This window comes from Notamacropus eugenii, chromosome 1, assembly GCF_028372415.1.
Source record: "Notamacropus eugenii isolate mMacEug1 chromosome 1, mMacEug1.pri_v2, whole genome shotgun sequence".
Taxonomy (NCBI): Eukaryota; Metazoa; Chordata; class Mammalia; order Diprotodontia; family Macropodidae; genus Notamacropus; species Notamacropus eugenii.
The window spans coordinates 465121305-465147427 of record NC_092872.1 but is presented as its reverse complement, the minus strand read 5'-3'; the positions used below and the strand labels follow the sequence as shown (position 1 = coordinate 465147427).

Here is a 26123-nt window from a genome sequence, read left to right as displayed (position 1 = left end):
TGTAGTAAATTGTACAGGATCTTGAAGTAAACTGAATTTTAAGGTCTTCCAAATCAAATTACTTGTGCAATAAAGATGTCTCCAAAGTAATTCATTCTTGAGTTAGAGATACAGTATGTGCTTATAAACTGAAAAATAACTTAGTATACTCTAATTAATAATACATAATTTCATATAATAAGTTGAAAATGTGCTAAAAGTATAAAAATTCTTACTTTCTAATTAAAGGCTTCCAAGCAGGATACCTGGAACAGATGTCAACTGCCATGCTATTTGGAAAGGTAATTTTCTCAAAAATCTAGGGGGTAAAAAAAAAAAGGCAATAAAGTAAACAATTACAACACACCAGTATGATTTTACAAGTTTTCACTTCACTTGGGTAGAGCTTCATAATTAAGAATTGACCTGGGCTCACACTTTTCTTTAAAGGGATTAATTAGTTGATTCTTATCATTCACGCTCCAAATGAAGAAATCTAGACTTACTGCATTTTATAAGATTATAAGTATAGCAAAATTTATTTCTCAAGTTCTTCCCAATATCCCCAAAATACTAGAAGGAAATAGTTTACCTTTTTGGGAATGAGGTAGTTTGTCAGAGCAGTATGAACCTCAGCAGAAAGGCAGAGTGGGGACATTAGTTGTCCATTGAGTTCATTAAAGGAATTATCCATAAATGCATCACTTTCATCACTGCTAGAATACTCATCCCACTCATCATCAGAAGGATCTGGGCATGAACAATAAAAACCACAAACAAATATAAAAAACAAGAAAGTTCCAACATAACCTAGCCTCCCACCCTATTACTATGTGGGCAAAAAGTTACAGCTAAAATGCCAATCTAAAAAGAGTTAACATACCATCGCTGCAGCACATGTTGACAATAATCTCTAGGGCAATCTGCTGAGCTGTGAGTAAAGCTATCGTCTGTTTCAATTCCTTTTCAGTTGGCTACAAAAAGAAACAACAAATTTTCAATTTTTGAAAAATAATTTTGTAATGTTTTTTGGCACTGTAGAAAAAATGTAGTAGAAAGGTTCAAGGAGTCAAAGCTGCAAAAGGGTAATAATTATACTTACCTTGAAATTAGGGCTGTATTAAGATAAAGTTATTGATAAATTTAAGACAGAAGTTAGTTCATCCTAAATATATTGTTGCTAGAAAGAGGGAAGTCTTTTTAGAAAGAGGCCATTACTACAGGGATTCCTAACAAGCCTAAAATTATGATCTTCTAATGACTAAGAAAATTTGGCTAACGGATAAAATTTCTAATTTAAAATTTTTTTTGGTCAATCAACAAAATTCTGCCTTCTCTCCCTCCTACCCCTACACTCCCAATTGAGAAAGAAACCCAAAACTCCAATTGTAAATATGTAGAGAAGAGCAGAATTCCCACATGGGATATGTCCAAAAAAAGATGTCTTGTGCACTCTTGAGTCCTCTGGAATCCTGGTAGGCTAATATCATGATCAGAGTTTCTAAGTCTTCCAAATCTATCTTTATAATAACACTGTCAGTGTAAAAACTGTTTTGGTTTTGCTCACTTCACTTTGCATCAGTTCACATAAGTTTTCCATGAAATTTATAAGACATAACTTGTTTGGTCATTCTCTCAGTCAATGAGCATCTGTACTGATTATTTCATTTTTGTTTCTTGTTAGTATAATTCTACTTCTTAATGGGAAGATCCTCCCCACCCATTAATGGGTCTGGGAAGCTCGGTAGGAAGGCCCACACCTTTTTGTTAATTTTCTAATGAGGCACTGGTTCTCAGAGGTTGTGAAGCTCTCTGGCTCTAAAAGTATATAAGACTCTGAGGTACGGTTTTACTTTGGGGCTTAGTTTTTGGATTAAGATGTGTGTGCCAGATGAGACTCTGGGAAACTACTAAGCAGCCACCACGCTCCCCACACCTCTCCCGCTTTGAAAACCCAGATGTTGGTGCTTTCCTCTCTGGTAACTATGTATATATGTGATGGTCAGTTAGATCTGTTTGTTGAACTATGATGTATGTATTGTTTATGTCAGACAACTGCAAGCATGTCTGTTGATTTTGATTTCTCTGTATTTTTTCTGAAATTCAGGGTGCTGAATTTTTCCCCTGAACTAAGTGTGCTCGATTAAAGTGATTGTTAACCCCTCAAAAGTTGCCTTTCTTTTTTATAAGTGCAGCTCTAAGAACCTGTGATAGCAAGCTCCCCTGTGTATGTTGGGGTGCTTACTGTTACAGCATCCTTTCAGCTTCCGATTCTTTGCCACCTCAAAAAGACCTACAAATACTTTTGCACAGCTTTAGGATTTGTTTGGCTTAGGACTAATCCCTCCTTTCATCTACTCCAATTCTAAATCTCCCTTCTATTTCTCTGCTGAATGAAATATACTTGTATAGCCAACTGTATTATTCTTCCCTCCACTGACCAATTCAAATGACAGTAAGGTTCAAGTGTCAATCCCTCCCCTTGGCCCTTCTTTCGTGTGTGTACAGATTTCTACTTGGGTATTTTGATTATATGAGAAAAATTTCCCTAACCTTCCTTTCCTTTTCTCCCCTCGTGTACTCCTCTTCCATTTTTCCTTTAAAATCATCAAGACATAACAAAACCATTCTCAGGCCCTATCTAATTAAAATAATCCCTCAATGATCCCTGAAGATAGGGCTTAAAGAAGATGCATTTATCGTTTTCCCATATCAGGATGTAAACAGTTTATTCTGGTTTCATCCTTTATGTTTACCTTTTTATGCTTCCCTTGACTCCAGTATCTAACATTAAAAAATTTTATGCAGCTTTGATCTTTTCATGAGGATTGCTTAGAAGTCCTCTATTTCATTAAAGATCCATTTATTCCCCAGTAGGATCATACTCAGTTTTGCTGAGTAAAGTATTTTTAGTTGTAAGGCCATAGTTTTACTTTCTGAAATATAGCAATCCAAGATCTCTGCTTAGGGGTGGCTGCTAAATCTTGTGTGATCCTAATTGTGGCTCCTAAGTACTAAATTATTTATAGTTGCTTGTAGTATTTCTTATTTTACTTGGAAGCTCTGGATTTTGACTATAATATTCTTGGGAGCTTTCATTTTCATGCTTCTTTCAGGAGGCAACCAGTGGATTCTTTCTATTTCACTTTTCCTTCTGGTTCCAAGAGATCTGGGAAATTTTCTTTCATGACTCTCTGAAATAGACTGTCTAGATTCTTTTATTATTATTATTTTGTTCTGGCTTTTTAGGTAGCCCAATGATTCCTAAATTACCTCTCCTCAATTCATTTTCTAGATCAGTTGTTTTTGCTGTATCTTATAATTTCTTCCATTTTTTCAGTCTTCTGACTTTGTTTTAATATTTCCTTCTAAGATAGTCATTAGCTTCCACTTGGTCTATTCTGATTTTCAGGGAGTTTGATGCAGGGGAAGTTGTAAGGGTGTGAGAAGACAGGTATATGTGCTATAAGAAATGACAAACAGGATGATTTCAAAAAAACCTAGAAAAACTTACATGAACTGACGCAAAGTGACCATTTGTGAGAGTATGTAGCTGTTTTAGTTAAAAAAAAAAAAAAGATTTCCTATACAAACTACTAAGTAAAAGCATAAGATGGTATATCAACAAAGAATTTTAATCATCCAATGTGCTTAAAAAACTTGAAAGCAAGATTTGCTCAAAACAAACATCTTTTTTTAAAGTATAATGGATGTATTGCTTTAAGAATTTAGGAACATAAAGCAAAGGAGTAATACTGGAGTCCCTAATTTCAAGTAAATGACATCTAAAGAATTTAAATTACAGAACTGATTTTTAAAATGGAGGCATTAATCTGTTTAATAAAACTTGAAGGGTATCAGATTTTTAGGATGAAATACAGTACCTCACAGATTTGACACATACGACAAATATTTTCAAGGTTATTTTGGTGGTATGTTAACCAGAAATAACTGATCTTTATATGTCATTTTAAGGCCTACAAAACACTTCACATAAATAAGGACATTTGAGCCTGAGAGCAGAGTGCACAGTTGATTATGTTCAAAAAGGAGCCCAACTTCTTGTCTTAAGGACAAGGTCCTTTAAGGCTCAGGAATATCAACAGAAGAATATCTCTGATAACAATTCTGCTGATAAGCTCAGCCAGGCAGGCTTCCAAATATGTGACTTCCATCATTCCAGTTTCCACTCTAAGTCATTGAGAACTATACTGCCTTTGTGGTAACAAAAACTGGAAATAAAGTGGTTGCCTATTAATTGGAGAATGGCTGAACAAACTGTGGCAAGTAAATGTAATGGATTACAAATATACTGAACATGACAAATTCACAGAAATAAGGTAAATTCTGTATGAAATGATGAAGAGTAGAGAAAGCAGAATGAGAACAATGTACTCCACATTTATGGTAACGTAGATAAAACCTAAAAGGAAGGAGAATTTTTGATTATATGTAATGACTAATCTTGGTCTTGGAAAATAGATGATTAAACAAATTTCCCTAGTCTTGGTAGAGTGGTGGGAGAAAGAGAGATGCAGTATGTTGCATAAACATCAAATAAGGGGACTCAGCCAATTTTTCTCAACTGCTTTTCTTTCTTATAAATGAGTGTTCCATGTGCATGTTCTATCAGGATAGACTGGTGTAAAAGAAAGGTCAGTAAACAAAGAAACAAAGAAAGATGGTGGAGAGTTAGAAAACACCAAAGGGAGAGAAATGGTTCATGGTTGGAAATACAGCTTGAAGAAGGTACCTTATGTTTTTATTTTATAAAGATAAATAATTTTGTTTAAAAAAAAGATCACACAAAAGTAAAGATTAGTTTGAGGATATAAAATTAAAAATCTTTTGCACAAAAAATTCAATTCAAATAGGATGAAAAAGGAAAACTGCTATTTTGGGAACAAAAAAATCTTTGCAGAAAATATCTATGATAAAGGTCTGAACATGAATATGTAATACTAAGAATTAAAGAAGGATATGAGTAAATAGTTCTCACAGGAATGATATACTAGGAACCATATGAAAGATGGCTCCAAATCACTAGTAATAAGAGAATTTCAAATCAAAAACCCTCTTAAGTGGAAACTGAGATGATGCCCACCAATTGGGAATGATTATAAGTTATGGTATACAAATGTGATGGAACAGTACTGTTCTTCAAAAAATGATTGAGGGGATGGTTTCAGAAAAACCTGGGAAGACTTACATGAACTGATCCAAAGTGAAGTGAGCAGAACCAGGAAAACGATTTACACAGCAATAGCAGTATTATAATCAAATGTGAAGGACCACGTAACTCTAATCAATAGAATGACCCATCACAGCGCCAAAGAAACAACAATGAAGAATGCTCTCTACTTCCAGAACACACTGATGGATTCAAAGTGCAAACTGAAACATATTTTTATTCTCTTTCTTTCTTGTCTTTTTTGGGTATAGCTAATGTGGAAATTTGTTTGACATGACTTCATATTGTGTTTGAGAATGGGTGGGGGTGAGGAAGAGAATCTGGAACTGAAAATAAAATTGAATGGAAAAAACACATTATATATATGTGTGTATACACACACACACACACACACACACACACACACACACACACACACACACACTAAAAAACAGAAACAAAAAAAATATACCCTTTTAGGTTTTACCCCACACTCTGCAAATTGCTAAATTATCAAAGACTGCAAATGATAAAAATAGTTAATGTTGCAGGAGCTGCGGAAAAATAGATACTAATACAATGCCAGTGGACCTATGAACTGGATTTACCCCCTTGAAAAGCAATTTGTAATTATGATTTTTAAAAAGTGAATAAAACTCCCATAGCCTTAAGAGGTAGCATGTAACATTTCTCTGCCTACCCTAAGCAAGTCAAACACCAAAATATTCATAGCAGTACTTTTTATAGTAGCAAAAAAACTAGAAACAAAGTAATATGGCTAAACAAGTTGTAATATGTAATGGAACTTTACTGTGATAAGGAAATGACTATGAAGTATTCAGAGAATCATGGAAAGATTTCTACAAGATGATTATGAGCAACCAGAATTTGAAAAAAGAATATAAATGTATGACTGTAACAATGTAAATAGAAAGAACAAGAAAGAAACCGAAAGCTACACAATTATAATAATTAAGCTTGGCCCCAGAGAAAACACACCTCTTCCTTGTAGAGATAGAAAACTATAGGTGTGGAACATTACACAAACTATAAGCCTCAGTTGATTTTTTTAAAAAAACTAGTTTCATTTAGGTGCTTTTTATTCCTTTTTCTTTATTTTATTCTGCTATGAGGGATGGTTTGATGGGTAAGGGATAGATTCAGAAATAAAGATGTTGGGAAACAAATGGTATCAATTTTTTTTAAAAAGAACACATTAAAAAAAACTGCTATCATACCAACAAGCAAGCTTCAACCACCACTACTTTCATTCCTTAAACAAAAAGGAACAAATACTTTGTGAACTATGTTGGAAAGGTAGTTAGAAGATGGTATTCACTGGCAAAGTACAACAAAGCAATTTGCTGGAAGACACTGTAAATCGTGATATAAAAGAAGAGTTGCTAAGTTCTGGGAAATACAAAATAATAACTAGTCATAAAATTCCTATAATCTGAGGAAAGACTGAAAAATACTTTATGATGGTAGAGGGGAAATTCTAGAAATGGAAAAGTATTGCAAAAAATTTGTTGGTAGCATGTTTTACTTAAAAAATACTGGCTAATAAATTTATTTGAGGCTTTTGATGCTTTTCTGAATTCTAAAGTAGTACAATACAAAATACCACTCCCCTGCTCCCCAAACCCAGCATTTCCATGTAGCAATAATAAAATCCAGCAGGAAATCACAGAAGGTGGAATACCATTCAATGGAATTAGAAAATCATATTATAACAATAAAATAATAGTTAACATATGTAGCACTTACTACGTGCTAGGCACTATGCTAAGCACTTCACAATTATTATCTCATTTGATCCACACAACAACCTTGGGAAGTACTATTACTACCCCCTATTTTACAGATAAGGAAACTGAGACAAACAAGCTAAGCATCTGAGGTCAGATTTGAATTCAGGACTTTCTGACTTCAGGTCCTGGGCACCATCTACTGAGCAATCTAGCATAAATTATCTGGGAGAAAAGTATTGCAGAACTCAATGTTAAGAAAGCATCTCAAGTACAGGATCAAGTATCACTTAGACTTAGTAATAATGATCACAGTATTATCTCACCAAATGTTTTCCAATCCACACCTTACGGGATTTTTTGGGGGGAGTTGGGAACATAGTTCTAATTTTGTCATGGAAACAGGAGTGATATAGGATTGATTTTAGCAGTCAAAATCTGTAAAATGAAGTGAAATAGTCAAAGGAAAGGGATGGATTTCAGCTGGCCCCCACTTAACTTACTGGAAGTAGATCTGAAATGAAAGCTTTTCTTCTGACTTTTCTTTTGTAGGAAATTTCTTCCATTTCATAATCTTCCTTCAAAGTATCACCATTCATTTCATCTGTTTCCTCAGTCTCAGTCTCTGTAGCAGCATTTAGCCTTTGAGTTTCAGCTTCCTTCATCTGAATAACCACTTGCCCAACATCCACTTCTAAAACATCAGAGAAAATCTTCAGGAGTGCATTTATGGTATCTGCCTGACTCTTGGATGGAAGAATATCCTTTAGATTCCACACTGTTCCTAAGAAGAAAAAAACACAAGGATGAGAACAATGAATCATCATACATTACTACCCTGCTCAATAAACTCCACTGCCTTCAGATTGCTTCTAAGATCAAACAAAATCCCTCTTGCTTGGCATCTAAAACCCATCACCATCTGGCTTTCCAACTTCATTAAATGTTACTCCCATTTACACAATGGGAGTTGTGTAAGGGTGTTGTAGCAAAACTGGCTTTCTTGCTATTCCTCACACAGGACATTCCATCGTCTGTCTCTGACTTTGCACAGGCAGTAATCTAGAATGAATTCCTCTCTTCACCTGTCTCTTAAGAGTCCCTAGTTTCCTTCAGAGTATAGCTCAAGTGTCACAACACCTATGGGAGGCTTTCCTTGGTTCCTCCCAACTTCTATTTATAAGGTTGGATGTTTACATATTTTTCACCCTGACAGAATACAAACTTCTTAAGGGGAGGGACTACTTCATTTTCATCTGTGTATATGCACTCCACTATACATTAAGTGCATAAAGTAGGCACTTAATAAATGCTAGTTAATTGAGATCTATAATCACTGTCATTTCCACAAGACACTGGATATTTTAAGGTCAGATGTAATTTCAGCACTCAATCTCATTACCCTAGTCAAGCTTACATTAAGTGTTAATAAACTTCAAGTTAATGGCAGCTTCCTTTATCACAAGGCTTTCCTTCTCTTGATAAAACACAATTCTTTCTCTTGATGTGCTTACAGTTATTCGATAAGCATACCCAGAAAACACTAATCAAAATTTTTTTAACCAAACAGTTTGGCTTTCTTTTTCATTTCAACATGAGCTGCCCTATTCAGCAACATCTTATATTCCAAGAGTGGAATGGAATGTACTAAAATTCTAAGATCTCTCATCTAATATATAGTTGTTCTGAAGGCACACTTCCAATATTTTGCACATTTTGATAAGCAAAGGAAGTTAAACAAAGAGATAGGGTAGAGTAAACATAAAAAAAGGGCAACTATGAAAATGAATGCACCTTTCAAAATGAACGGCATTTGGCTCACATAATTACAATATGGAATCTATGTGGAATTATAAAATGTGTTTTTACTAAGACAAGACAAAGCAGGGAGATATTCAGAAATTAAAGTGACGTGAAGAGAATCAATAACAACAAAAAATTTTTTTTAGTAAATCTCTGCCATCTTTCACTTTTCTATACACTGACACAACGGGATACAAGGGAGAAAAAATAAAAGGAATTGCAATAAAACTATTGGTCATATAGCTTTGATTTTTGAAAATCAAATTCTACTTTCATTAGTAAGAATAGAAAATCCATAAAAACAATTTTTTTAAACAAACATTGGAAGTTCATCTAACCTACAACAAATCTTAAAAACAGGCTTCTCCTTAGAGAAAAAATACATAAACTTAAGTCCTCTAGACAAAAAGTTCCACTTGCTCAGAGGAAATTATTAGAAAACTATACATTCTAGGGCATCTAGATGGCATAATGAATACAGCACCAGCAATGGAGTCAAGAGGACCTGGGTTCAAATCCAGCCTCAGACATTTACTAGCTGTGTGGGCAAGTCACTTAACCTCAACTGCCTCCCCCCCAAAAAACTCCAAAGAAACCACATACTACTCCCCTTATACTAAAATTATACCTGCCACCAATGTTTTCAGAAGAGTGTATTCCATAGAGGCAATGGGTGAGAACATCGCTGATTCTAGCACTTGCAGAGCTGGAGCATTAAAAGATTTTAAGAGCCCTGGGTTATCCTCTGTCACTGCTTGTAAACAAAATGCTGTGGAGAAAAAAGTGAACAATTAGAACAAATGAAATCTGCTTAAATATATAATAACCAGAGAACTTAAAAAAAATCAGCACTTTCTATTTTCTCTAATCACATGTTTAGCTTGGATATTTGGGTTTTTTGGTACAACCCTAGGTACAAAATAGCCTAAGAAAGCAGGTACTACATTTCAAAGGTTTCTGGATTTGGATATGACTTATTAAAGTTAGTGAACTACTTCACTTAAAAAATAGCCCTATAAGTGACATATAGTCATATGTAAAAATATGAACATAGTACAAATAGTAGAGGATCTTCATATAGTGAAATCATTATTAATTCATTTAGTGCTTTAACTCCAGCCTGTCCCTAAAGAAAGGAATCAGACCACACCTTACCACTTGGATACCACTAATTCGCTAAAGAGATAGTATATTTCTGGACTGCTCAGACTTTAAGAGCTTAAGGCCACGTCTATTCAAAACAACAGAATCCAAAAGCACAGAAGGGAAATTTACATTACATTTCTTTCTTAAAAATCTTTGACAGTGCAAGTACCAACCTAAATCTATCCAATTAAAAAAAATTTTTTTAAAAAGCCTACCCAGATGAATAAAAAAACACAAATTTTTATGTGAAGTGGTTCTAATCTACTCTGTTTCCCAAGATAAGTTCTGAGATTTGCTACAATTCTTTTTTCTCCTTCAGAGTTCAGTTAAATCCACCTATGTGAAGGGCTAACAATCACAACCTCCAGGCCAGGGGAATCATACATACCACATTCTAAAAAGATAATGTAAGGAACATCAAATTAAAATAGAGGATATAGTCTAGTAGGAGTTCTTAACTAGTTTTATATTAGCTTTGTTTTGTTTTTTTCAAAACAAAAGCTGTAAGACTAAGTGAACATATAATCCACTGAACAGCAAGATGAAATTAAAAACAGGCTACTTTATATAGCACATTAAGGTCTTCAACGTGTTTTATTTTCATTATATCACTTAAATCTCACAATAACATTACAAGGTAGGTTTACCAGAAGTAATATTATCCCCATTTTGCAGATAAGGAAATAGGAATGAAGAGATTAAGTGACTGGCCCTTCATCAGAGAGTGAACTAAGCGTCAGTGGCAGGACTCAAATCCAGGTCTTCTTAACTCCAACTCCAACACTTTTATCAAACACCACATCGAAGCAATGGGAACTGCCTTCAAAGGATTTCATTAGGAAAAAAGAACTAAAGAGATGCTGTTCATTAAAGATGTGGAAAGTCTTGAAGATTTTGTTTTGTAAAGCTGACAACTTTTATTAAAAGTTCCTTAAATTCACTTTTATAAATTAGTTACTATGTTGTTGTTATTGTTGTTTTCTTTTAAAGCCTAACAACTGCTAGTATAACTTTCCCTTATTTAAAAAATATTCTCAAGTGGCTTTCTGGAGAATGAAGAAATGTGGTGATATAAAAACAGAAGACATCAATGAAAATTTATTTTTAAAAATTTAAATTAAAAACACCCTCACCAATATTATTTCTCCCTTTACACTTCTGTCTTTCTCCACTTTGAGAGGAAACTTTCTAACTTTTCCCAGTATGATTTGTTCCACAAACTTCTTTTCTCATTATAAAAGAACAATCATCATTGCCAAATACGGTCCAAGTGGAATGCACCTTTTTTCCTTGTCAGGGGAAACAAACAGTTGAATCAAAGAGCAGCTAAATGCTCACCACTCTTTAGGGTAAAGTGGAGAAGGGGAAAAAATTGATGAGTACATATTCATTTTATTGTCAATCAGAATATTTTTGATTCTTTCCACTCCCATGTCTTTCTTTTTCTCACCTCTTCTAGGTTGGAAGAGGTAAAAATAAAAATCCAGTTAGCTTTCTCAGTGATTTTTGTGTAACTGCTCAATCATAACTTTGTAAGAGGAATATAAGTATCAGAGTATAGCTGAGGACAGTAGGAAAATAAAGATTCAAATGTTCAAATGATTCTATAATCCCTATTTAAAGTGAGAGTGGTGGTGGTTTATATAAGTAAATACAATAATAAGAACTAAAAACTATCACTTTTACACATTAAAGAATATAATAAACATGTAATTCTATAAAAACTTTTTTTCCCCCCAGACCATACTGTAAATACTTAATAAACCATCACTTTTTCTTCACTTACCTACTGAAATAGCCAGGTCAACATTGGTGGAAAACCTACTTAAATACTTTAATACAATCTCCAAGCACCCTTCTTTGTTGAATATAGATACTGCTCTACTACTGCATTCACTAAATTGAAGGGGGGAAAAAAAGTTTTACTATTCACATTTTAACATAAAAAAAAAACCAAAAACATATAAGCCCGTGAACTAACAAACTTCAGTGAATAAAACCATGACATTTATCAAACTTCAAGTAAACATAACATTAGATATTAAGTTAAAAATACTAAAATGATCATCTGGACCTATCACAGGAAAATTTAAAAAGTAAAAAAAGGTAAATAGAAATAACTTTGAACAATGTACATAAGTTTAATTATAGTTTAAAACTCAGGTAGAATTTATGATCTGAAACAAAGACTTTAAAAACAACAATGGCTTAAAGTTACTATTTTTAACAGAGAAAGCTAAAATTTTCATTAATAAAACATAGCAACTCTGTTCAAATATCCACCTATTATATATAAAGTCACATTCATACTGCATTGATGTCTACATCACAGAAACATTCTATTATCTTTTTACAAAGGTGCACATAAAGAAAACCAAAATGTTTCTCAACAAAAATGTTAGAGCTGGGAATTCTGCTACTTTAAGGCTTCCACTGAATTCCCATTGGCTATATCTTATTGTAACAAGGACTTGGTCTTTGGTTTGTATTATGCCAGTATTGTATACTATGGCATCAAAGGATCAGTCAAGTTCAAAGCCTTCCAGCTTCTGACCAGGAGGCTGGCAAATTTTGTCCACAAAAAGTCATGAAAATATTGAGTAAGGTATGGAAGGGTTATAATCTCTGTCAAAAGGAGTAGCAATATAATAAGACCACAGATCTACTGAAGTATTTTTAAAATTTAAATTTCATAAAAATATAAATAAGTGTTTATTATGTACAAATTATTATGCTAGGTGCTTCAGGTTCAAAGACAAATTGACATGCTGCAGGGTTACAATGCATATAAAAATAAGTATATACAAAGTTACTTAAGAGAGAAAAAAGAATATACTAACCATAAAAATCAGGGAAAGCTTCATAGACTATGGCATCCTAGTTGAACATTAAAAGAATATAAGGATTTTGAGGTAGACTTAGGAAAAACTGTGTTCCAGGTATGAGAAAGAAATTCCTGGGTTGACTGCACTGAGGCAAGAGATGATATGCTGAATTAAGAGGAACATTCAGTAGTTCAGTGTGGAAGAGGAGTAGATGGAATAATGTGAAAAGAGACAGTCTGAAATGCCAGGATGGAAAGTCTTTTATTTTATTTTAGAAGCCATTGATTGTGTCTGAGTAGGGGGACTAATAATGGTTTAGGAAAATTATTTTGGCAACAGTGGAGGATAGAGTAGAAAAGGCAAACACTAAAAAGCAGGGAAATAAGTTAGGCTCTAGTAATCTAGGAGGTGAGGAGGACTAAACTACTATGGACAAGTGAGAGAGAACACGGAGATAAAATTGAAGGAATGTGGCAAAAGTCAGCATTAGACATTTTCAAGTGAATCTTAATTCATATCTCCAAGGATCCACTAAGTTTACTCCATGTAAAGATACAAACTGTAACTTCTTCATACTCCCGCACATGGTTATCATAAGTTTGCATAACCAAAAAAAAATCAACTAGTCAATTTTCTTGTGATAAGCTGCTACTGTGTATGCACTTAGCTAGGCTGGTCCTTACATGACATCCATTACAAAACGAGAGAACCTGCCAGCACTTGCTCTTTATAAACACAAACTTTGAGAACTAAGGACCACCTCCATGTCATAATTAGTTGCTAGGTACTGAGAGGGATATAAATATAGCAGCACAGAAAAGCATTAACAAAGTGCTTCTAATAATTTTTTGCTACCTTCCTGAGATATTCATTTTATTATTAATTTTTATCAGTTTGTTAAATCTAAAATCCTTTCTTGATAGCAAGGGAGTCAGGTCAGAAGGACCAGGTGGTAAAACACCTGCTTTTAATTTCCATCCTCAGATAACATTCTTTCTACTCAGCTTCCTCCAATTTTTTGCATTTACCACATTAATAATGAATCAATGGGGACATATGGCTTGTTAATAAAGGCTTTTGGGCTCATAATGGAAAATGCTATCCACATCCAGAGAAAGAGTCTGAATGCAAATCAAAGCACACTATTTGTCTCTCTCTTTTTGTTTTGTTTCTTCTTTCCACTGGTTATAATTTTTCTTTGCAATATGACTAATGTGAAAATACATTTAATGTGAATGTACATGTAGAGCCTATCTATATCAGACTGCATGCCTCTTGGGAAGAGGGGAAGGGAGAAGGGAGAGAAAATTTGGAACTCAAAAGCTTGTGGAACTGAATGTTGTAAACAAAAAATAAATTTTTAAAACATTTTTTAAAAGATAAAGATTTTTGGGATGCCCATCAACTGGGGAATGGCTGAATAAATTGTGGCATATGAATGTAATGGAATACTACTGTGCCATAAGAAATGTTGAACAGGAAGACTTCAGAAAGGCCTGGAAAGACTTATATGAACTGATGCTGAGTGAAAGGAACAGAACCAGGAGAACTTTGTACACACAACCATCACAGAGTGCGAGGAATTTTTCTGGTAGACTCAGTACTTCATTGCAATGGAAGTACTTAAAAAGTCTCTAATGGTCTCTTGAGGCAAAATGTCTCCCACATCCACAGAAAGAAGTATAGAATTCAATTGCAGAATGTAGCAGACCATTTTCTTTTGTATTATGTTTTATTTTATGATTTCTCCCACTCATTTTAATTCTCCTATGCAACATGACTAAGGTGAAAATGTATTTAATAGGAATGTATGTGTAGAACCTATATAAAATTGTATGCCATCTCAGGGAGAGAATGTGGAGGTAGGGAGGATGGAGTGGGAGGGAGGGGAAAAAAATCTAAGATATATGGAAGTGACTGTAGAACACTGAAAACAAATAAAATAATTTTAAAAAAGATAAAGACTTGATTTATGGGCAGCTGTCTAGAAATTTTTATTCTTACAACAGAAAAAAACTGTTACTCCTCATGGTCAGAAGGAATGAATGAGAAAAGGTAGAGCAGTAAAATGTAGGGGGGGTTAAAAATAAGGTAGGAAAAAAACGAATTTATTGAATATTCCTAATAGTATGTCCATTACCATTTCTACTGGCTACACTCCCAAGGGGATGGAATGGAAGATCAAACATGTGGTTTTCTGGTTACTAAGAATGGCGGATAGTCAAGTAGCAACTCTGAGAATCTACTTAGTCTCTTCTTCCTCCTACCAATCAGTTTCTTTCTTCTTAAAATTTTTATTTTTCCCCAGTTACATGTAAAAACAACTCTTAATATTCATTTTTAAAACTCTGAATTGAAAATTCTCTCCCTTCTTGCCTCCCTCCCCCCCTCATTGAGAAGGTAAGCAATTCAACATAGGTCATACATGTGTACTCATGAAAAATATTTCCATATTAGTCATGTTGTGAAGGAAAACAAATTAAAAAAACTGTCAAGAAAAATAAAGAAAGTAAAAGAAGTATGCTTCAATCTGTATTCAGGCACCATCAATTCTTTCTTTGGGGATGGATAGCATTTTTTGTAAGTCCTTCAGTGTTGTTTTGGATTGTTGTATTGCTGAGAATTGCTAAATCATTCAATCTTACAATGATCACCTTCAATATTGCTGCTACTTTGTACACAGCACATTTCACTTTACATCAGCTCATGTAAACCTATCTAGGTTTTTCTGAGGGCCTTTTCCTCATCATTCCTTATAGCACAATAGTATTCCATCATAATCATGTATCACAGTTTGTTCAGCCATTGTCCAATTGATGGATATCCCCTCAATTTCCAGTTCTTTGTCACTAGAAACGGTCTGCTATAAATGTCTGTACACACAAGTCCTTTTCCTTTTTCTCTCGTTTGGGATACAGACTTAGTAGTGGTTTTGCTAGGTCAAAGGGTATGTAAAGTTTTATAGCTCTTTGGGTATAGTTCCAAATTGCTCTCCAGAATGGCTGGATGAGTTCACAACTCCACCAAGAGTGCATTAATATCTCATTTTTCCCACGTCCCCTCCAACATTTGTCATTTGCTTTTTCTGTCCTATTACAGAACTGTTTTAATTTGCATTTCTCCAATCAACAGTGAGTTAGAGCACTTTTTTCATATGGTTATGGATAGTTTTGATTACTTCATCTGAAAACTGTTCATGATCTTTTGATCATTTATCAATTAGGGAATGGCTCTTTTAGAAATTTGACTCAGTTCTCTATGTTTAAGAAATGAGGCTTTTATCAGACAAACTTGGTCAAAATTTTTTCAATTACTATTGGTAACTACATTTCCCTCCATCCTATTTCCCCATTTTTTCTATTCTCTATCTCCTTTCACCCTGTCCCTCCTCAAAGTGTTTTGCTTCTGATTATTCCTCCCCGAGTCTGCCCTCCCTTCTCTCACACCCCCGTCCCCTTCTCTGATTCCCTTCCCTTCCTACTTTCCTGTAGTGTTAAGATAGATTTCTATACTCACAATCAGCTTCTTTCTTATGTCAAACTGCCAAACTGCTGCAGCCAGAATAACACATCAGAGATAGTTTGTGTTTCCTCCCTTCTATAGTTGCCAAACCAGTACAACTATACTTTACCATACCTGACATGTCAGACATAGAATGTTGGTATGCAAAAGACTTGGGGCAGAGGCATTACTGTTGTCTTCAAAATGTCTATGCCTTGGGATAAAGGGATTCTATACTATATTTTGCTTGGCCTTTGGGAGAGAACTCGGACCAACTAGAACACTTCATGGTCAATAAGAGAAAAATTCCTAGAAATTATAGCTATACACAAATGTAATGCACAATGCCGTGAGGTAACAAGCTGGGAGAATTGGGGTTAAAAAGCCAAGTGAGGGTTAAGTTTCATTGCAGTGGTATATTCTCCTGGCAATGGCAGTAACCAGCTCCAGGGGAGGAGAGGTAGGAACTAGAAATGAAAGATGTAGCTAATATGAACAAAGAAATCAAGGGTTGGACCACGGTAAATTCCATTAAAGGGATAGTTTCCCAAAAGAACAAAAACTGTTAACTAGGTAATTGTAGGAAGGCTCTACTATAAATGGATAGAATACTCTTACCATATATTCCATAGCACGTTCACAGCCTCATTAGCTATATCTTCAATATAATTTTTATTCAGCTCTTTGTTTTTCTTCAAAGAGACTTCGTTGGAATCTAACCCAACACTACACTGTAACCAAATGTTATAATTAGTTCCTTGTTTCATAAAAATATGAACGAATAAAAATGTTAATATAAAAATCAGAAAGGGATAAAAAATTGTGATAAGCATGGCTGGCTAACATGCCAAATTACCTTGTTTTAGTTTCACCACAAATCTATTTCCCCTTTTACAATAAACAAATGAAAATAAAATATGTACAAATCACAGTAAAATACAGAAATAAAACATTTTTTATTCCAAACAAAATTTAGAATTATCTAAAAAAACTGACCTATATAACAAAGATGGTAAAAATAATTTCACTGATAACACAATGTACTCTTAAAAGGGAATATAAATAGCATGTATAATCAAAGGTTTGTGTTCTTAGGTATAAATCATGAAATGATATAAAAACAGCAGCACCTCAGAGGTAAATCAAAAGATTACTAAAACAAGAAACTAGGTGACCACCAAACTGTCTATAGGCAATTAGAGCATAGTCAAATAAATTCATAGAACTGTTATGCAGATAAAGAATTTTACTTTCTCCAGGTCACTATGAGAACAAAATTTTCTAAGACAACAATTACATAAAGGTTTTATGTCAGGATGATAAATCATTGAGGAAAGCAGCCTTTTAAGGAACTAAAGACTTAAGTTAAGAGCTCTAAAAAACAACAAATTCTAATGGTTTTTTGGATGAATCATTACAGCTTTCTCATAAATGGAAAATCAGGGAATATTAAGAAATGGTATGAAAGGAGAAGTAGGATAATGAATATTCCTTCACTTACGTTAGTTCTTCACTAGAAAGGTACCAAATGTCCCATAGATACTCCACAGGAGAACCAAGAGGCTATTTTAAATACTGAATAAACTTTTCATCTTTACAAGAATGAAACTACTAAGTTTACATTTTCAAGAAGTTTACAATTTTAGACTGCCATCCATTACCATCAACATATATTTTTTAAAATACATACCTCTTTTAGAAGTGCAACAAGTGGTGTCATGATGTCCTTAGTAACCATGTCATCACAAACTTCAAAACCTCCACAAGCACTGAGATTTCTAAACAAGGAGTTAAAATTATCACATTCCATTCCTGGATCAAGTGTTACATAGAGGTTGTTAGCCTACACCTGAAATATTCCTGTTTTAAATAGTTCTTAACCTATTTCTTAAGCCATACTGCAGGTGGGACAAAGACAAGCTAAAGAAAATACAGACTTGGACTAGAATGATTAAGAAACTGGAAACTATGCCAAAAAAGAGAAGGCATGTTTAGCTTGGAAAAGTAAAGATCTAAAGGGGAAATAGGGAAACAAGCAAACTATTTTTAAGACAGTTGTCATATGGAAGAATTATGTAACTTTGTTTGGAAAATGAACTAAGAAAGAGAGGGAATGTTATGAGGTTATATAACTCAGCTCAACATAAGGAAGATCTTCTTTATAATTAGGATTGTTCAAAAGTATAAGATGTTACCTGGATAGGTACTGAGTTAAACACTGGTAAAGAAAGTAGTATGGCAAAAAATAGGTATACAGCAATTATCTCACACTCTATACCAAAATAAGCTCCAAATGGATCTATGATTTAGACATAAGGGATGATTATCTTCTGGGTCACAGAAGATAAAATGAACAATTTTGATTACATGAAATTTAAAAGAGTTCCCAATGTAGTTAAAATTAGAATTAACTGGGGAAAAAAATCTTTGCAGCACATTTCTCTGATAAGGGTTTTATTTCCAAGTTATATAGGAAACTGAATAAAATCCATTCCGCACCTGACCAAAGGATATGAATAGGCAGGGTTTTTAAAAATGTTTTATTTTTTTTCCAATTACATATAAAGGCGATTTTAACATTCATTTTTTAAATAAAATTTTAAGTTCCAAATTTTTTTCCTCCTTTCACTTCCCTCCTCCCTAAAATGGTAAGCAATTTGATATAGGTTATATATGTGCAATTATGTAAAACATTTCCATATTAGTCATGATGTGAAACAGAAAAGGAAAACACACACAAAAAAACAAAGAAAGTGAAAATAATATGGTTTGATCTGCATTCAGACTCCATCAGTTCTTTCTCTGAATGTGAATAGCATTTTCCATTATGATTTTTTGGACTTGTCTTGGATCTCTGTATTGCTAAGAAGAGCTAAGTCAATCATAGTTGATCGTTGTACAATGTTGCTAATACTGTGTACAATGTTCTCCTGGTTCTGTTCAGTTCACTTTGCATCAGTGCATGTAAGTCTTTCTGCCTGCTTGTCATTTCTTATAGTACAACAGCATTCCATCAAAATCATGTATCACAACTTGTTTAGTAATTCCCCAAATGATGGGTATCCCCTCAATATCCAATTCTTTGCCGCCACAAATATAGCAGGAAAAAGCAGTTTTCTAAGGTAGAAATTCAAACTATCAAAAACTATGAAAAAAATGCTAAAAAATCATCAATAATTACAGAAATGAAAATTAAAGCAGTTCTGAAGTTCTACCTCACACTTGGACCAGCAAAGTTGACATAAATGGAAAATGACAAATGTCATGAAGGAGTTTGTGGGAAAATAGGCACATTAATGCACTGCTGGTAAAGCTGTGAACTGGTCCCTTTATTCTGGAAAGCAATTTACAATTATGCTCCCAAAGTTGCTAAACTATGTATATGCCTTGACCAAGCCATAAACCACCACTAAGCCAAAAGCCCAAAAAGATCAAAGGAAAAAGAAAAGGGCTCTTATAGAGAAAAATATTTATAGCACATTTTTTTGGTGGCAAAAAATTAGAAACTGAGGGGATGTCCATAAATTGAGAAATAGCTGAACAAATTATGTGAATAATGTAATACTACTGTACTAGAAGAAGTGATGAAGGGGATAATTTCAGAGAAACCTGGGAAGATTCATATGAGGGAAGTGAGGAGAACCAGGATAATAATTTACGTGATAACAATAACAATGTAAAGACAAGCAACTTTGAAAGATTTAAGAACTCTGATCAAGTTATGATTTTAGAGTACTGATGATGAACCATTCTAACTATCACCTAACAGAGGTGATGGACTCAGGTTGTAGAATGAGACACATTTTTTGGGCATGGTTAATGCAGGAATATTTTGCTTGACTATGCATATTTTATTACAAGAGTCTTTTTTTCCTCCCTTTTCCAATGAGGGAAGACAGAGAAAATAGGGTTGATTTAAAAAAATAACACTTAAGTTTGTAAAAGTTATATATTAAGAGGAGGGTTTAAGAAGTAGCTGGATGATCATCTGTCCAGGATGGGAGGGATGTTAAGTTTCAGGGCCTACGTGTCCACAGGTTTCTTTTAACCCTAAAATGCTAATATTATTACACTTTGCAGAAAGTCCTCATAGTGTAGTGGATAAAGGGTCATCCTCAGAGTCTGGAAAACGTGGGTCCAAGTGGTTCCTTCACTTATCTTTCCAGCTATGAGAAATTACTTAACTTCTCAGTGCCACAGGCAGTTTTAAAAGACTGTTAAGTTACAGAAGAGGGCAATGGTGTGTACAATGGTGACAAAGGCCACTGGATTTTGAGATGGAGAACCTGAGTTCAAAATCCTTGCTCTGGCGTTTACTACCTGAGTGATGCTGGGCAAGTCAGTTAGCCTCTCTGTACTTCAGTTTCCTCATCTATAAAATGAAGGGACAAACGAGGTGACCACCAAAATTCCCCTCCAGTTCCCTATGACCTTAGAAACTAATAATCTGTTTTAGGCGTAGTTCTATACCACAAGTTCCACGTCAGAACAAAAAAGTAGTTAGGAAACCAGTGCTCTGGCTTCTATCATTCCGGATTCTCTGGCACAAGAAAGAGTAAGGGCAAGATTTTGACACTAAAACCTTCTGTTCACACTAGCAGGCAACAACAGCACCATGTATTAAGTGCCTATCAGGCACGAGGCGCTGTGCAAAGCTGTAGCTATGAGAGCAAAGAGTTCCTCCCAGCAAAAATCTCACATTCTAACGAGGAGGATAAAGCACTTCACACGTGTCCACCCTGTGGGAGAGGTGCCATTAACTCCATTCTGCAGACAGAAAACTGAGGCTGAGGCGAAATGACTTGCCCTCGATCACACAGACCAGAGCATGGTCCAGTACACCATCGAGCCGCCTCCGGACTCACAAGTACAAAAGCAGGCATACAGATTATCCAACGCAAGGTAGCCTTGGGAGACCACGCCCCACGCCCGGGGACTTGGGGGATCACTTCGTCATCTCCCCCTCTGCAGGGGGCCTGACCGGGTCCACACCCCTTTCCCTCCCCCCAGCTGAGGACGCCTACAAGCCCTCCCCTCACCCAGGGGGTAAAGGCCGCTTGGGTCCCGCCACTCACCGCAGCGCGCCGGCCGCCGTCTCCCGCACGGCCAGGCTGGGGTCAAGCAGCAGCGGCCCGAGCTGCCGGACCGCATCCCTACGGGTCAGGGCCGAGATGGCGGGCTGCTGCTGCACCAGCCGCGCCAGCCCCGCGCAGGCGCACTCGCGGACCTCGGCGCTCGGATGCTGGAGCTGCGGGGAGAAGGGGAGGGGGCGTCAGGAGCCCGGAGGACGTCCGGAGAAGGGGGGGGAGCGGGAGAGGAAGAGCGCGCTCAGTCCCAGCCCCCCCACGCGCCCCGGCGCGGCGAGGAGGGGGAAGGGAGGAGAAAGAGAGGCGAGAACGAGGGCTCCCGCTTGGGCCGCCTCACCTTCTCCAGGAGCTCCGCGGCCGGAGAGTCGTCCGATCCGGCCTCCTCGTTCTCCGCCGCCTCACATCCCCCCGTGGGAGAGAACGGGGGCCGTTTGAAGCGCTTGTTTTTGCTCTTGCCCATAGCTGCGGCGCCGGCTGCGGACAGGGCAGCCGTCGGGGTCGGAGACCAACGTCGCAGACTTCGAGCAGCTCGGCCGACCCGGCCGGCGCCAACTACACAGCATACAGGGAGAAAGCACCGCGCAGGCGCGGCGTGCGGGCAGGTGGGGGTGGGGCGGAGGCACGCCGGGTGCGCAGGCGCACAAGAGGCAAAAGGGCTGGGCGGAAAGAGACCTAAAAGGTGGGAGAAGCTGATCGCTAAAACTCTAAGATTTTTTTGCGTGGAAGAATCTAAGACTTTAAGAATAGCCGACCTGGAAAGGGCACTAGAATTTACCTTGCTGTCGGGTTACAGGAGATCTGGAGCTTAGGGAGATTGTCACTCAGACGAGAGCTGGTATTTGAACTTGGGGTCCTCTTAAAAATCAGTGCCCTTTCCGTGGGGGAGGGGAGGGGGCCGTCGACTTAATCCCAGAAGAGACTTCAGAGAGCAGCTAGTCCCAGCCCTTTATTTTACTGGCGAGGAGGTTGAGGACAAAGCTAATGAATGAGCTGGCAGAGCCAGGCGTGGAGCCTTCTGGTTCCAAATTGGGTTCTGTTTGTCCTGGACAGGACGGATTCTTGTTAAATAATAGCTAGCATCTCTAGCCACTGCTCAAGAGAACGGTGCAGTGGGTTCGAGCTTGGGTCTGAATTGGGCTGTCGTTGCTGAAGATGGAAGGAGCGTTAGTAAATCGCCCACATTCTAGGTCCTTAAGTGCGGCCCTTTGACTCCAAGCTTCCCCACCCTTGGTAGACAAACATCAGCTCTGGGATTTAGAGCTGATGAGCAGTAGCTAAAGAAAAGAGTGATTATCCATCCCTCCATGACCAGCAAGGAGGGTCCAAACCTTTCCAGCCCAGCGGAAAATTGAATCCACAGCCTTCTTTCGAAAGCTTTCTGAAAAGCGGCCAGCAAACTTCTAAGTCAGAGTCACGGGCTGCCTCCGACAAAGCTATCTTCCTCTGCTACCACCCTCCTCTCTTATCCCCACCTACTTTAATCTGACCCTTTGCATATCCTTACCTTGCTCTATGATTCTCATCCATTGTACCCCAACCACTTCTGAACTGTCTCTCAGATTAAACCACTTGGCTCTCACACTCCTTACATCTTATTCAATTCACAGAAATCTGGCTGTCCTAGAAAACACTGCTTTAATCTGTGTTGATAAAGGTGTTTCCTCACAAGGAATTGCCTATATCAATGAAATGACAAAACCAATTCCACTCCTTTACTCTGCAAAACTCACAGAAATTAAAAATGATAAAACAGAGGTAAGATCATATTTAACGACAGAAATCATAGGGAGCAACTGTAGTTTATTGAGTAAGTGAATGAGATGATAAAACCAGACTTTTAGCAAAATCCCTTTGGCAGCTGTGTGGATAATAGATTGGAATGGGAACCGGTTTATTGCAGGGAAAGAAAAACAAAAAGGCTGTGGTCGCTATGTGAGTGGACAGAAGGGAAAGATATATTGGGGAGATGTTGTGGAGATAGATCTGGCAAGATCTGGCAGTGGATTGACTGCATGAGATGAAGGAGAATGAAGAATCAAGAATGACACCAGAGTTTCAAACCTGGGTGACTAAAAGGTTCTTGGTGTCCGCCACATAGAAGGGTGTTTGGGAAAGTGTCAGGTTTGGGGAAAAAGATAAAGCAATGAACTCTGAGATGCAGACTGCAATCTATCCATAGCTGAACATGCAATGTGACTCATTCTGTCTTAAGTGACTTGGGGAGCAAAGTGTGGATATGCTGGATGTGTGTGTGTTGGGGGGTGGGGAAAAGGATTTGGTTTGTGCAGCTGCAGATGTGGGTTGCTAGGTTGTGCTTAGATTATAGTCACCTTGTGGGACTTCTTCCTAGAGTAGAAGGGGAGAGGCTGGGGGGAGGGGTGTTTATGCAATATGGAAGCCTAGCTTTGGGAAGAAAAGAGGTGGAGTGGGTTTAATGAGTAATAATGAGTGAAGAAAGGGTGGAGTTGCATTGTAATCAAGTCCCACCATCACAAGAAGGTTTAGATATCATCAATCTCCATACTTTTCTGATTGCTTACCCTTTGGGGTCATGCTCTTTCCTCCCTCCTCCAGCTTTGGAGTCCAGTACTCTAAACCAATAAAAATTTGTTCTCTGGTTAAAATCTGAAATTTATGTGCACTGAAATATAAAAAACATTACTTTTTCAAAGGGGAATTTTAACGGCCATAGCTAATAGAATTTAAGGCCTAACTATGGAATTTGGGTTTGATATCTACCAGAAATGTAAAACCTGAGAATGAATTTGATTGGAAAGCCCAGCTTTGTTTCTCCTATATACCTATTGTGATTTAAATCACTCATTCACTTACTGTTAGTCCTGAAGCTATTGGAGAAACAAAATCTGAAAGAAATCTATCAGTTAAGGATGGCTTCTGTGGTCAGCAACATTTTAATTTCCTATTCAAATGTTCTAATCAAAAGTAAAAAGATGCTGAAAGTATGTGAAAAAGCATTTATAAAAATCTGATGTCAAAATAGGAAACTATACACCTGTACACAGAGAATTTTACCAGTCTTTTAATTATCAGTATAAGTCACCCATGGAAAGCAAAACTAAGGAGCTACATCAATATTGGAAAGCCAAAAAAGTCCTGATGTAAATTGGAAAGATATTTTGCTCAGGACAAACCATAACAAAGAATGCTAGAACTGGCTTTGCAATATACAATTGGTTATATGAATAATGAAAATTTTCATAATGATGTTGTTCTCTTAGGCAAGTAGAACTAGTTATTCTGAACAAATAACTTGGGAACATTGTTAGGTTCTGATAAGCAAAAAGGATTACAAGCTACATTGTAACTGAGTCAGAAGTTCTTTGAGCATTCTACTATAGCTTGAAACATCTCACTTGCTTGAAATGTGATTTTTGTACTTTCATTGGAATTAAACTAAAAAGAGGGGATTCTCTTTTTTTAAAAAAATTTAATTTAATTTAAATTTATTTATTTAACAGTCATTTTAACAAAATTTTGGGTTCCAAATTTTCTCCCCTTTTATCCCCTCCCCACCCAAACACCAAGCATTCTAATTGCCCCTATCACCAATCTACCCTCTCTTTTATCATCCCTCTCTGCCCTTGTCTCCATCTTCTCTTTTGTCCTATAGGGCCAGATAACTTTCTGTAGCCCTTTACCTGTATTTCTTATTTCCTAGTGGCAAGAACATTACTCGACAGTTGTTCCTGACACTTTGAGTTCCAACTTCTTTACCTCCCTCCCTCCCCACCCCTTCCCTTTGGAAGGCAAGCAATTCAATATAGGCCAAATCTGTGTAGTTTTGCAAATGACCTCCATTATAGTTGTGTTGTATAAGACTAACTATATTTCCCTCCATCCTATCCTGTCCCCCATTACTTCTATTCTCTTTTGATCCTGTCCCTCCCCATGAATGTCGACCTCAAATTGCTCCCTCCTCCCCATGCCCTCCCTTCCATCATCCCCCCCACCCTGCTTATCCCTTTCTCCCCCACTTTCCTGTATTGTAAGATAGGTTTTCATACCAAAATGAGTGTGCATTTTATTCCTTCCTTTAGTGGAATGTGATGAGAGTAAACTTCATGTTTTTCTCTCACCTCCCCTCTTTATCCCTCCACTAGTAAGTCTTTTGCTTGCCTCTTTTATGAGAGATAATTTGCCCCATTCCATTTCTCCCTTTCTCCTCCCAATATATTTCTCTCTCACTGCTTGATTTCATTTTTTTAAGATATGATCCCATCCTATTCAATTCACTCTGTGCTCTGTGTGTGTGTGTGTGTGTGTGTGTGTGTGTAATCCCACCCACTACCCAGATACTGAAAAGTTTCAAGAGTTACAAATATTTTCTTTCCATATAGGAATGTAAACAGTTCAACTTCAGTAAGTCCCTTGTGACTTCTCTTTGCTATTTACCTTTTCATACTTCTCTTCATTCTTGTGTTTGAAAGTCAAATTTTCTTTTCAGCTCTGGTCTTTTCATCAAGAATGCTTGAAAGTCCCCAATTTCATTGAAAGACCATTTTTTCCCCTGAAGTATCATACTCAGTTTTGCTGGGTAGGTGATTCTTGGTTTTAGTCCTAGTTCCTTTGACTTTCCTTCTATCCCTTAATGTAGAAGCTGCTAGATCTTGTGTTATCCTGATTGTATTTCCACAATACTTGAATTGTTTCTTTCTAGCTGCTTGCAGTATTTTCTCCTTGACCAGGGAACTCTGGAATTTGGCCACAATGTTCCTAGGAGTTTCTCTTTTTGGAACTCTTTCAGGCAGTGATCGGTGGATTCCTTGAATACTTATTTTGCCCTCTGGTTCTAGAATCTCAGGGCAGTTTTCCTTGATAATTTCATGAAAGATGATGTCTAGGC

At 36.7% G+C, this 26123-nt stretch overlaps 1 protein-coding gene across 1 annotated transcript in view; it reads right to left on the bottom strand.

Moving 5' to 3' along the window:
- HEATR3 (HEAT repeat containing 3) overlaps window positions 1–21846 on the bottom strand; it is a 45787-nt gene extending 23941 nt beyond the window's left edge. Inside the window, exons 1-10 of the mRNA XM_072632174.1 lie at window positions 21597–21846; window positions 21248–21420; window positions 17863–17950; window positions 16791–16903; window positions 11633–11742; window positions 9329–9469; window positions 7401–7681; window positions 863–953; window positions 572–729; window positions 216–298 (exon numbers count right to left, since the gene is read on the bottom strand). Coding sequence (XP_072488275.1) covers window positions 216–298; window positions 572–729; window positions 863–953; window positions 7401–7681; window positions 9329–9469; window positions 11633–11742; window positions 16791–16903; window positions 17863–17950; window positions 21248–21420; window positions 21597–21719 — 1361 coding nt within the window. The 5' untranslated portion in view covers window positions 21720–21846. The remainder of the gene's footprint in view (window positions 1–215; window positions 299–571; window positions 730–862; window positions 954–7400; window positions 7682–9328; window positions 9470–11632; window positions 11743–16790; window positions 16904–17862; window positions 17951–21247; window positions 21421–21596) is intronic.
- Between the last annotated feature and the right edge of the window lie 4277 nt (window positions 21847–26123).